The 13,476-nt window shown below is 38.6% G+C and overlaps 2 protein-coding genes across 3 annotated transcripts in view; one reads left to right on the top strand and one right to left on the bottom strand.

Moving 5' to 3' along the window:
* Positions 1–802, bottom strand: part of DCAF6 (DDB1 and CUL4 associated factor 6) — a 156,847-nt gene extending 156,045 nt beyond the window's left edge. Inside the window, exon 1 of the mRNA XM_011979919.1 lies at positions 649–802. The gene's annotated coding sequence lies outside the window, so the exon portion shown is untranslated. The remainder of the gene's footprint in view (positions 1–648) is intronic.
* MPC2 (mitochondrial pyruvate carrier 2) overlaps positions 1–13,476 on the top strand; it is a 35,272-nt gene continuing 21,796 nt past the window's right edge. Inside the window, exons 1-3 of one of the 2 annotated variants that reach the window (XM_011979922.1) lie at positions 1–226; positions 866–1,031; positions 12,184–12,224. In XM_011979922.1, coding sequence (XP_011835312.1) covers positions 923–1,031; positions 12,184–12,224 — 150 coding nt within the window. In that variant the 5' untranslated portion in view covers positions 1–226; positions 866–922. Of the gene's footprint in view, positions 1,032–12,183; positions 12,225–13,476 lie in introns of both variants that reach the window. The other variant, XM_011979921.1, reaches the window with a different exon arrangement.

Raw genomic sequence — 13,476 nt, 5'->3', positions numbered from 1 at the left:
CTGGGCCCCCGAAGCCCGGCCGCACCCGAGCCGGAGCTCGCCTCATACTCTCCTTCTTAGACTAACCAGAACATCCAAAGATCAGCAACAGTCTCCTCCCTCGGCCCCCCTCCAACAGGAGGAGGCGGAGGCGGAGGCGATGGCGACTCCTCCCTCTCCTCGTCCTGGATACCCTCCCCGCCAACCCTTTCTCGCGAGATGACGACCACCTTGGGGACTGAGGCTGGTGTGTGCCGCGGCTGCCCTCACCGTGGAAAAATGCATTCGGGCCACTCTAACCAGATTCTTAAGTCGCTAGGGATAAAAGAGGAGTAGAGAGAGAAGCGACTCAATTCTGTAGTCTCTCGCTCACGAGTCTCCAGTCAAAAGAAGCAAGAGAATAGTGCAGCATCATCTTTAGGCACTGAAGGCCCGAAAAGCCCATTTTAACTACGGGCCTGCTTAGTCAAAGTTAAGGGGCAGTACAGCCGGCGCAGCTTCACTTTCCCTTCTCCAACATGGCCTCGAGGGCAGCGGGGAGAAAGAGGAGGTTTCCGCTGCACCCCGCCCGCGCCTCGGGGCGGGCCAATCCTGGCGGGCAGCTCAGTCTGCGCAAGCGCGCTGCCAGCAGGGCGCTGGGCGGACTCGGTGAGGTGATTATTTTGGCACCTGTTGCCGAGGCTCCTCCTCCCTCTCTCCTGCCGGGGCGGAGGCGGACCAGGGGCGGGCCGTTGGCAGCCTCCGCCCCCTCAACCTTCGCGGGGTGCGGGCGGCAGCTTTTTGGTTCACAGCCGGGCAGCGAGAACCGCGGGAAGGGCTCTCCAGGCGAGAGACGGACGCCAGGCGTCGTGGCAAGGAAGAGTGACTAGCTCCCCTTCGTTGTCAGCCAGGGACGAGAACAGAGCCACGCTCCCACCCGGCTGCTCACCATCCCTCGGCGGCGATGTCGGCCGCCGGTGCCCGAGGCCTGCGGGCCACCTACCACCGGCTCCTCGATAAAGTGGAGCTGATGCTGCCCGAGAAATTGAGGCCGTTGTACAACCATCCAGCAGGTAATGGACCCTGAATGGCTCGTTATCGAGACCTTCCTTCCCCCTTCCTCTAAAATGGACCTTTTAGAGGCCCTCTGACAACTGCCACTAGAGGCATCCCACAGCCCCAACTCCTTCCTTCTCCTCAGGTGAAGCCGTTTACTCTCCTAGCCTCTGCATTTCACCCTCTCTCCTGCAACATCTCTTCCTAAGCCAACGTATCTCAAGTCAGCGCCCTTCCCCACCTATGTGACATCCGCTCCCTTACGCACGACTCCAACCCAAACCTGACCTCCAAATTTGAGCCTTCTCAACTTCTGCGGCCACGAAAGTGTCTGCAGCCACCATGAAACACTCATTCTCTTTCTCTTTTCGAATTGTGGCATATTAACCCACGCTAGGCAGAGCTAGGTGGGTGGCTTGTCGCACTGTAGGGTTTGGAGTAAAGGTCACACTTTCTTCAGCTACTGCTGGCAGAGGCCTGCAGACTGAGCCCTCCCCCAGACTGCATGCTTTACTTCATCCAGGGTTGAGTCAGTGTCATTTCTCATCCCATAGGTCCAGTGTGTTTCTTTAAGTCTGTCCTTATTTATGAAATTGTTGAACAAGCTCTACCCAGAGTTTTTTGTGTGGACAGACCTGGATTTCGTTCTCTTCTACCACTTATTATAGTTGTGACCTTGAGCAAAAGCCTAGATCTCTGTTGTGTAATATGCGGTCTGCGAGAATGACAGATAACATATGTGCTTGACTCTTTGTAAATGCTCAGTAAATGTTACATCTCTCTTGGCCTACTGGAAAACTTGTGTTCTTGTGGTTAAAAAAAAAAAAAAAAAAAACAACTCTATAAGAAACTGAAACATTCCAATGCCTTAAGATCTAGAATTCTGTTACCTCTTCTCTAAAGTGAGTTGTAATAATACTTATTTGGCTAGAGGCTAACATCAGATATATTCTGAGGTCTCTTTCAAGCCTAAGACTTGGCAAACTAGAAAATGTGTTGTAAATTGAAAGACTGAAGTGCTACCCGAAAAGTGCCTTTTTTTCTCCTACATAGTTAAAATCTGTATTCTGCAGTTGGTATCATTAGGAAAGTTGTCTAGTTCCCCCATTATCTGATTATGAACCGGCTCTCTGTAGTCTGAACTGGTTACTAAATCTGACTTCCAGTTTGATAATGGAATGAATTGAACATCCGGATTATACTGTAGTGTAACCCTTAATATTATTTACTGCAATATTGAACCCATTATAAAACTGATCATTAAGGAGAGTTTGTTACTGATTTTAAAAGTTTTTGTTTATTTGCCGTTTAGTTCTTTTAACATTTAGTTTTTTTGGAATTATGCTGTGTTTTGTGGCATAAGATTTTCAGGAAGGAGGGTTGAGCTATGCTTTTGGTAATAATATGGGCTTTACAGAGTCAACTGAACGTGAAGTCAACTCTGACCCTCATAAGCTTTGTGTTTTAGCTGTAGGATAAGGGCATGGCAGAGTAAGAGTAATTTTAAACTACTTAAAATAATACGAAATTGGAGAGTAGTCTTATCTTGATCCTCTCCAAGGCTTTAGTTTTTAGCCACCTGTAATTACTGCTTAAAATACTAGTCAGCTTTCAGAATGAAGAGGGATTACCTTTCACTTGTAGGATATGCATTTCATCTGAAAATCCTTGGATTCGTTCAGTTATTTTAACCCCCTTTTTCAGTGTAGTAAAAGGAGCTAGGCTTTGAAGGGAGATAGACCTACGTTTCAGTCTTGGCTGTGTGACCTTGACCCTAAATTCCTGCCTTAGTTATCTCATCTATAAAATAGGAGTAATTATATAATCATTTCAGGATTGTTGTGAAAATCAGATGATCTAATGTCTCCAAAACATGCAGCACAGCGTTTGCACTTAGACTCTCAATAACTGTCAGTTCTAAGATTTGAACAACGTACAGAGTAAGGATATCTATTACAGCAAAATTATTTATGATCGACAAGTTGGAGGCACACCAGTATAGAAATGGAGGAACTTGAAAAATGTGTTGACTGATGAGTGTGTAATAAAATCTAAGGAAACACTGATTATTGTCTTAAGAGTTATCCAGAGTGAATATTCAAGGATTTTGCATACTATTTTGCCTAACAGTATTTGTTATTGAATTATCATTGAAGCATTTGTCTAGATTCAACTACAAGGAGTTTATTAAATGATATGAAATGCTACAATTTTAACAGTTGGAAATCATACATTGCTGATTCTAAATGTTTGAGATTTAATTTTATCGCTGATACTGTATGTCTCGACAGGTAACAAGAATGTGTTTTTAGTGGGGTGCAGTGGCTCATGCCTGTAATCCCAGCACTTTGGGAGGCTGAGTTGGGCGGATCACCTGAGGTCAGGAGTTCGAGACCAGCCTGACCAACATGGTGAAACCCTATCTCTACTAAAATACAAAAATTAGCCGGGCATAGTGGCAGGTGCCTGTAATCTCAGCTACTTGGGAGGCTGAGGCGGGAGAATTGCTTGAAACCAGGAGGCGGAGGTTGCAGTGAGCCAAGATCGCGCCATTGCACTCCAGCCTGGCAAGAGAGCGAGACTCTGTCTCAAAAAACAAAAAAAAAAAAGAATATTTTTATGTATAAATATATATTTTAGTCACAGTATTGCATCTCTGACCTATGACCCAGAGTTTTGAGGCTCTCATTATCCATTTGCCTATGTGTTGTTGCTGCCATGTCATGATCTGCCTCTGTAGAGAAGGAATAGAGTTCTAGCCAAATGTGTGTCTCCGTCAAGTTCCTCAACTCACAAAAAGGATGTCAGTCCCCGCATTATCCCCCACCTGACTATAAAATATGTGACTCCACACTAGCCAGTTGCATAGCTGTACTCCAGTGTTTGTCAAAGAAATAACTTTGAAGTTATGTTGCCCAATGTTATTTTTTCTTTTCTTTTCTTTTCTTTTTTTTTTTTTTTGAGACAGTCTTGCTCTGTTCCCTGGGTTGGAGTGCAGTGGCATGATCTGGGCTCACTGCAACCTTGGCCTTGGTTCAAGCAATTCTCCTGCCTCAGGCTCCTGAATAGCTGGGATTACAGGCGCGTGCCACCATGCCCAGCTAATTTTTGTGTTTTTAGTAGAGACAGGGTTTCCCCATGTTGGCCAGGCTGGTCTGAAACTCCTAACCTCAGGTGATCCACCTGCTTTGGCCTCCCAAAGTGCTGGGATTACAGGTGTGAGCAACCACACCTGGCCCCAATGTTTTCTTAAAAGTTTAATTAAGGAAAACAAAAAATTAGCAGTGGAGGAGTGTCATTTATTTGTGAGTTCCAGAACGGGGTGAGTCATCCCAAGGGATGCACACAATGAAACATTGGAATGTAGGAAGAAAATCATAGAACTTCTATTAACATTTACTGTTATTTCATCCATTTAAATTTTTCATTGTGTGTACATTCTGTAATACAAAAATATATTAGGGCAGTAATTCTATATAATTTATAAATATATAAACAATTTATAAAGAGGATGTATGCGCAAATTGTTTTTACTGATGGGGCATATGTTCAAAAGGAGCTGGAAGACCACAGCTCTAAAGAGTCTAAAAACTATCCTTTGGTGAAGTTAGTCCCAAAAACAGCTATCCGAACCATATCATTTTAATGCATTGTAGCTCTCCTTTTATTGAATTACATTTTGGCTTACATGGAAGAGCTTTTGAAAAAATAATTCTCTGAAACTTGTTGCAGTGTTTAGTGTGCTGGTGCTGAGAATATCATTCTCAATATTACATGGGTTCCCTCTGAAGACTCTTGGGAAAAGTTACTTTAAAGTCTAAATAAGAATATTTGCATTTTTCCTAGATAAGATAATTAGCTTAATTTTAAAGACCTAGAAGATATTTCTTTTGAAATAAAAATAAATTAAATGAACCAGTGTTATCAGTGTTTATAAGGAAATATCTGTATCATAAAAATTTTAAATTCAATGCTAAGAGAATTGATGTTACAGTAGATAGTTAAATGCAACTTAGTTCAAATATATATTGTTCTATTATATGTAAATAAAATCAAATGTGGACCAATAATCAGTGTACATACCTACATAGTTTCCATTGCATCTCTATTAGAACTTATTTTGTTGCCACAGATTGTCAGTGAAGAATCTAAATGCCAGTCTAAGATATTAATATATGTCCATATATATTCTTGAGTGTATATTAAATATGTTTAAATATTTACACTACATATACATATATTATTTTTTAAAGCAATAACTTTATTTAAAGAGAGAACTAAAATAGATGTAAAATTAGAATTTCAAATACAATTGTAAAATATTAGTGAAAAATAGAATATCTTCAAACAATCAGCTACCAAGAAAGTTGAATTATTCAATATTTATAGAGGGCCTGTTGTATATTAGATACTATTCTGGCAGTAGGGATAAATCAGTGGATAAAATAACAACCCACCCACACAGAGTTTGTATTCTCAGAAGAGTTCATAAAAAGGAATATCACCCAGGCACGGTGGCTCACACCTGTAATCCCAGCACTTTGGGAGGCCAAGGCGGGCGGATCACCTGAAGTCAGGAGTTCGAGACCAGCCTGCCCAACATGGTAAAACCCTGTCTCTACTAAGAATACAAAATTTAGCTGGGCATGGTGGTGCACGCTTGTAATCCCAGCTACTCCAGAGGGTGAGGCAGGAGAATTGCTTGAACCTGGAAGACAGAGGTTGCAGTGAGCCAAGATCGCGCCACTGCACTCAATCCAGCCAGGGTGACAGAGCAGAATGTCACCCTTGATGTAGTTGTTCAACACAACATATTTTTTTCTGTGCTATCCTGCTTTTAAACTAATTTTAAGAAATTAGAACTGTTTATGCAGATGTGCTAAAGGAGAAAAAAGCCCTAAGAAAAGCTATAAATAGCTTTTCATTTCCAGGTCATGTAAAATATTAATTTTGCCTATAACAGAGAATGAAATATGTTCAAAGTGCAGTATGGTATAGTAGAAAGAGGACTGGGATCAAAGAAACTGTGTTCTAGTCCTTGCTCTATCCAGAACTCACCCTAAATTTCCTGAGTGTAAGACAAATTACTTAATTTGTTCGTGTCTCATCTTTTTCATTTATAAAAATGAGGGAGCTTGAACTTTCCTTAAAGTCTTTTCCATCTAATAATCTATAATTTGGTATTCTCTTAGGACTTTTCCTACATTCAGAACCTTCGGGAAACTCAGATTTCATTGCGGAAAGTCATATAATTATTGTTAGATTATGATTTAGGGATCTAGTTTTTTATCCTTGCTGAGTTATTTATTTTAAACAAGTAATTTGTTTACTGGGCCTCATTTGCCTGATTTATGAGTGCCTATAGCAGATGATTTCAACAGTCTCTCTAAATCTAAAAGTAACTGATTCTTCGTACCTGAAGAAATAAGTAAATTTAAAACGTATCATCCCTAAGATGCATCTTGGCTATTTTGGTTGCTTTACCTGTTCTTTACTCTGGAATTTCAAACCAAAGTGTATTTTCAGTCAACATTTTTAAAAACATTATCTACCCATGATGTTTTGGGTACTATTTTAGTGATAGCTATTTCCAAGGCATTGTGGAAAATATTAAAATTATATGGTTCTAAATGGTAGCTTAGTCATGTTCTTAGTGTTAAATCAGAACTAGCTTTGGCACAAATAAAAATGAATGATTTTTAGCCATCAGTATCCACATCAAATTAACCTTTACATATTGGAAGGATTTGTATCTAGTTTGTCACATGATAGTAAACAGGTAAACTTGTGTAATGTAAGGAATTAAGAAGGGTGTTAAAAAGTAACAAATCATAAAGGAGTGGCATGAAAGGGATGGGAAGAGGTAGGGAAATTTAGTGATTTTATGACCTCTTAGCATTCAGTAAGAAACTTGATTTTTCACAGAGGAGTATAGTGAATACCTCAATTCAGTATTTGTAAGTGTGTATATGTGCTTGAGAGTGAAAATTACCTATTCTATTCCAAAAAGTAAGTCTTTACTTAGGGAGGGAATCATATATACAATAGGTGGCCTACTTTCTGGGTAGAATTCATATAATATTTTGTTAACAGTAATTTCTCTCAAATAAGGAAATTAGGAAGTAAGTTTATGTCAGTTTATTGATAGGTTCATCGAAGTTCAAGGCAACTAAATTTGTTAATTTGAAAATTTCTGTCTATTATTATTTGCTTATGGTGTTCACTTGTAGAATTTCTCAAATTCTATGAAAAGTTTGAATTTAAAAACGTGAGTTTCACTTTAAAAATAAGACAATAAAACACAAAATAACTTATAGTCTGTATTTTTCATTATTCTTGAAAATAGTTCATAGTTTAAAATGAAACCGGGCGCGGTGGCTCAAGCCTGTAATCCCAGCACTTTGGGAGGCCGAGACGGGTAGATCACGAGGTCAGGAGATCGAGACCATCCTGGCTAACACGGTGACACCCCGTCTCTACTAAAAAATACAAAAAAAAAAAATTAGCCGGACGAGGTGGCGGGCGCCTGTAGTCCCAGCTACTCGGGAGGCTGAGGCAGGAGAATGGCGTAAACCCGGGAGGCGGAGCTTGCAGTGAGCTGAGATCCGGCCACTGCACTCCAGCCTGGGCGACAGAGCGAGACTCCGTCTCAAAAAAAAAAAAAGTATAGACTTTTTTTTTTCTTTTTTTGATACAGAGTTTCGCTCTTGTTGCCCAGGCTGGAGCACAATGGTGCAGTCTTGGCTTACTGTAACCTCTGCCTCCCGGGTTCAAGCGATTCTCCTGCCTCAGGCTTCCCAAGTAGCTGGGATTATAGGCATGCGCCACCACACCCGGCTAATTTTGTATTTTTAGTAGAGACAGGGTTTCTCCATGTTGGTCAGGCTAGTCTCAAACTCCTGACCTCAGGTGATCCACCCGCCTTGGCCTCTCAAAAGTACTGGGATTACAGGTGTGAGCCACCGTAGTCAGCCTAAATATATAGACATTTTAAATACTTGTTTAATGTTTCTAAATTGTCAGCATTAGAGGCCTTCTTCAACATCCAGTAGTAGTGTTCTAAGAAACAAGATGAAAATGTGTTAATTGTTTTTCTAAAAGGATATATAGTATGTCTGATGTGGACAATTTTCTTCATCTTGGGCTATAAATTAATGTCTTTTGAGGAGATTTTTCTTCAGTATATTTTCAGCAGTTCAAAGTTTCCACCTAATCAAGTTATTTCATTTATCATAATGGATGTTGGCCAGGTATCTGTTAGTTTATACATCTGCTTATTCTAATATTATGGTATTATAATCATTTCACGTGTCATAATTATCTATTTTTATGCTCTCCCATAAGAATAGCTGTGTCATTGTACAGAACATAAGCCTGTGTTTTCTAGGTCTAGAATGACACATGTGACATTGTATTGTCACTATTTGAGTGATACCTATTTCTAAGTGCTTTGTTTTGTCAAAACTTTATGTTTAGAAATGTTGAAGTAAGTTGGAATGTGTTTTCACTACCATATCCACTGTTGATCAATTGCTGTTTTCTGGAAGACAGCCTCTGTATCTGATTTATCTATGTCTAAATGTACTTGTCTAGCTTTATTTGACTTATTTACTCTTACAGAAAATAAGCTAAGAAATGTTAATTGAATGCTAATTAGCATTAAAATGAAAGGGTTAAGTTTTCTTTAAAATTTTGTTAACTCATTATGTGACCATTTTTTCTTTTTTTTAACAGTTAAGAAAATACTGTTTGCATTTGTAGATATTAGACTCTGATTTTTTTCGTCACTTGTCCACATCTTCTAGTATCTCAGAAAAATTAGCAATTTAGAAGGTCTTATGTATTTGCTACTGCTATTTTTCTGTTTAGTACATAGCAGTTGTTAAACTGAAATTAGAGCTTGTTTTCATAGTTTAAAATTATTCACTCACTAAAATAGCTGTCTTGGTCCAGGTTCTAGCAACCATAATTTGATGGTTGAAGTTTTTTCAGTTCTTGTTTGGTTTGGTGGGGAAGGGCGTGCTGTTAATATTGTAAAACTATTACCTAGCTCTGGGCAGTTTAGTAAATTAGTTACCAGGCAAACCTACTGAAAAGATTGACTATTCATTAACCCCAAAGGATCAACCATTTAAGCTTGTCAACCATTTAAGCTTGGAACCGGAATCTGGAGACTTTTCCCAGAAAACAGTTTTGGGGTGACAAGAGAAACTCCAGCTTTGAAATAGAACAAGAGAAGTCTGCTGAAGAGTTCAAAGTAAAAATGAACACCCATTCAGTGAGAGACTGAAACAATACACTGACTGACTCTTGATTGATGAAACTCCATGCCAGGATAAAAATTAAACTTAGTAATTGATAATGCATATGAGCGAGAGACACTGTGTGTGACAAAGAAAGATGAACCAGGTGTAATGATAGGAATCCTGGGATCTCACCCTAAATTTCCAGAGAGTTTGAAAAGACTGTTTTATAGGATTAGTACATTATGTTATCAGACTCAGGGGAAGAGAGCCCTGGTCTAAGAGTAGAGTAACTAATAAGTGAAATCTAATATATCCTTGGCATAAAGGGAACCTAATGTCCCTAGAGATGAGTAAACAGCAAATTCCAGCCTTGAGGATGAAGCAGTGTTGAGGCAAATCTGGGTCAGATACAAAGTTTGAGTATCTTTGATTAGCGTCTATCCTGAACATGGTGAATCCAATTCAGTTCTGTTGGCACATACTTATTATTTGTCAAGGAAGATTAAGAAATGGACCTTGTCTTCGGGTTAATGTGACAGATGCATAAATAATCATTTTAACAGAAAATGATAGAAGAATATACAGGCTACTTCGGTAGTTAAGAGAAGGAGCGTTTAGCCTAACCTGTAGTTTTTTTGTTTGTTTGTTTGTTTTTTTAAGGCTTCCTTAGGAGAGGCAACCTGAGATGAGTTTCTGATGGATAGGAGTTAGGTAAAGACTAAGCAGGATATTGAGAAGGGACAGCATAAACTGAAGATCCATAAAATAGCATGAAACTGGTTGAATGTTTGCCCAGCTTATCAGTTGGCCTAGGCCAGGATTTCTTAACCTTCTACTTTCTTGGAGCAGCTGTCCTGTGCATTGGAGGATGTTTAACAGCATCCCAGGCCTCTACCCACGAGATGGCGGCAGCAGCGGCAGCAGCACCATCTGCAGCAGTTGGAACACCACAGTTGGGCAACTAAAAATTCCCCTGGCGGGGACACTCCTGGTTAAGAACCGCTGACCTGGGCTAAGATTTAGTTAAATTGGGATTATATATTCTGAAACTCAATGGCTTCATGTTTTCTTTTATATTCCCCTTTTTCCCTTCATAAAAATTTCTTTTCAAATTCCAGCCTAGTCTTAACCAAAGAAGAAACTAAATTATTTTATATCTTGTAGAGAGAAAAGGATGTGGCTAGAGTTCTATATGTATGGTGGCTGTGCCCAGAACAATGCTGTTTAGAGAACTGGATAACAGAAACTGAATATAGATAGGTTTTTCACTCAGCTGTAAGAACATCAAAATTTAGAACTCCCTTATAGTTTAAATTATCTCACCAGCTGTTTCAGCACTGTTTCTAGATTTATTCTACAACTTAAAATACGGAAAATTCAAACATACACAAGAAAATGTAAAAATGGTTAGATACCAGATGTATGTGAGAAAATAAAGTTTAACATTATAATTGGCTGAGTAGGCCCACAAGGAACCACAGGATTTGTGCCATGATCTTTCTAGTGTTTGAAGAATTATTCTCATGATGATACCCAGCTTCTCTGAAGAATGAGAAAATGAAACTTAGATTGCTGTAGGACTTTAGGATTAAATTAGAAAATCAGCAAGCATATTTTAAAACTATTAAACGCATAAGCCAGACTTATCAGATATTTAAGTATCAGGCTGATAAAAACAACTTACGATTTTAAAGTACTTTAAAAGTTATTTGTGGTCAGGCACGGTGGCTCACGCCTGTAATCCCAGCATTTTGGGTGGCCAAGGCGGGCAGATCACGAGGTCAGGAGTTTGAGACCAGCCTGGCCAACATGGTGTGAAACCCTGTCTCTATTAAAGATACAAAAACATTAGCCGGGTATGGTGGCAGGCGCCTGTAATCCCAGCTACTTGGGAGGCTAAGGCAGGAGAATCACTTGAACCCGGGAGGTGGAGGTTGCAGTGAGCCAAGATTGTGCCATTGCACTCCAGCCTGGGCAACAGAGCGAGACTCTGTCTCAAAAAAAAAAAGGTTATTTGTATATGTGTGTGTATATATCTATATATTATATATACACATACATATTGTATATTACGGTAATAAATATTAGTATAAACTGCTTCCAACTCTACTTGCTAACTTTCCTTTTTATTTTCTATTAGGTAGTAGGGATACAAGTATAAATAATATTGAGCCACTAGCTTCGAGGAAGTCATAATCTTGATAGATACATAGATTTACAAATAACTAGAGTAAAATATGTAAAATGTACTGTGGTAGATTTTAAAATGACATTGAATTAATGAATTTGCTGTAAGAATAATGTGAATTAGTTTGAGAGGGATAAAAATATCAAGGACTATGTTAAATTGTGGAGGATAGAATGTGTAGCATTGCTATCACTTAAGGCTAAAGGCAAGTAGTTTGAACTATCTGGTGATACTTTTCAAAACCTGCATACTAAGCAAAAGTTGCAGGGAAGCAACTGCCATTTTTACATTTTTCAAATTTTGCTGCTTAATGTTAAGATTAACCAACTATTTGTTATAGTAATTCAGCCAAAATGCACAAAAATGGGGTGTTATCACTGGGTTCATTTTCACTTGGGATGAGAGTATTACTTGAGTGTAAAACTAGTATGAAAGTACATTAGAATCAAGGTTCCCTAAAATGTTTTTATATGGCAGTATATTTACTGAAAAAATTTTGCATATAGTTGAACCTGTGCAGTTCAAACCTGTGTTATTCAAGGGTCAACTGTACTGTGATACTGTGGTACCTCTCTAAATGTTAACTGAAATACAAAGTATGCAAAAAGCATAGTAAAAGTGGTTAAAAATAGATTGATAAATCTTTTGGTTTTTAAAATTTGGTGACAGCTGTTAAAAGACATGTATAAGATACTTGGTTTATTCCTGAATTTTTCTTTTTTTTTCTTTTTTCAGGTCCCAGAACAGTTTTTTTCTGGGCTCCAATTATGAAATGGGTAAGTCTTGAGTTTTTGCAGAAGCTACGGAAAGAAAAATTCCTTAATAGGAATTTACTAATTTGAAGTAACTTTTATGAAGGATATGCTTTAGAATATTCTCGTTATGCCTCTCGATTATTTCATGGCAAATATTCTCAGACATACCATTTTCTACATAAAGCAACTGTCTACTTTAGTTTTTCTGAACTCTTTAGATAAGAGGCCTTCTGGGAACATACTTGTTATCAAAAAACTTAAAATTGTGTGCCATAGGGACATGAAATTTCATTCTGAAATTTTATTACTAAGTAAAGCATTAAACTAGTTAGAACCCCCAAGTTAACTTTTATTATTAATTTAGTATGAGAACTGAAGGTGCTAACACCAAAATATAGGTAAGGAAAGTTAGTCTCAAAAAGCAGATGGATTTATTCGGGTATAAATATTAGCATTTGGTAAATGACGGAACCTAGGACTTCTGACTGCAAGCCCAGTGCTTTTACTCTTCCCCAGAGTTTTCTTTCTTGAAGTTCTCACTTAGCTGGAAAAAAACAATTGTGGTGGCTGTTTGTAGCAAATCATTGATTTTATGTTGAAAGGGCCAGTTTGGTTCTATAACTGTGCTTCTCAGTGTCATCTTTCTGGACCTGCAGTGTCATCATTTGAGAACTTGTTAGGCCCCATTACAGACCTACTAAATCTAAAACTCTAGACGTGGAGTCCGGTGAGATGTGTTTTCATAACCTCTTCAGATGATTCTCTGATGCCCTCTAAAGTTTGAAAACTACTGGTGTGTAGGCTTTTTTTTTTTTTAATGTGGTAAAATACACATAAAATTTACTATCTGAACCATTTTCAAAGTGTACAGTTCAGTAGTGTTAAGTACATTTACATCATTGTTAACCAATCTCCAGAACCCTTTTTATCTTGTAAAAGTAAGACTCTGTACCCTTAATTCCCCATTCTCCTTCTCCTGGTCCCTGGCAACCACCATTCTACCTTCTGTCTCTATGAATTTCATTACTCTAAGTACCTCTTGTAAATGGAATCAAAATGTATTTGTCTTTTTGTAGTTGGCTTATTTCACCTAGCATAATGTCCACAAGGTACATTAATGTTGTCACATGTGTCAGAATTTCCTTTCTTTTTAAGGCTGAATAGCATTCCATTGTATGTATTTACATTTTGTTTATTCATCTATATGTTGATTGGACAATTGGTTTGCTTCCACATTTTTGCTGTGAATAATGCTACCATGAACATTGATGTA

The sequence above is a fragment of the Mandrillus leucophaeus genome, unplaced genomic scaffold, assembly GCF_000951045.1.
Source record: "Mandrillus leucophaeus isolate KB7577 unplaced genomic scaffold, Mleu.le_1.0 Scaffold207, whole genome shotgun sequence".
Lineage (NCBI taxonomy): Eukaryota > Metazoa > Chordata > Mammalia > Primates > Cercopithecidae > Mandrillus > Mandrillus leucophaeus.
This window is presented reverse-complemented; position numbering and strand designations above follow the sequence as displayed.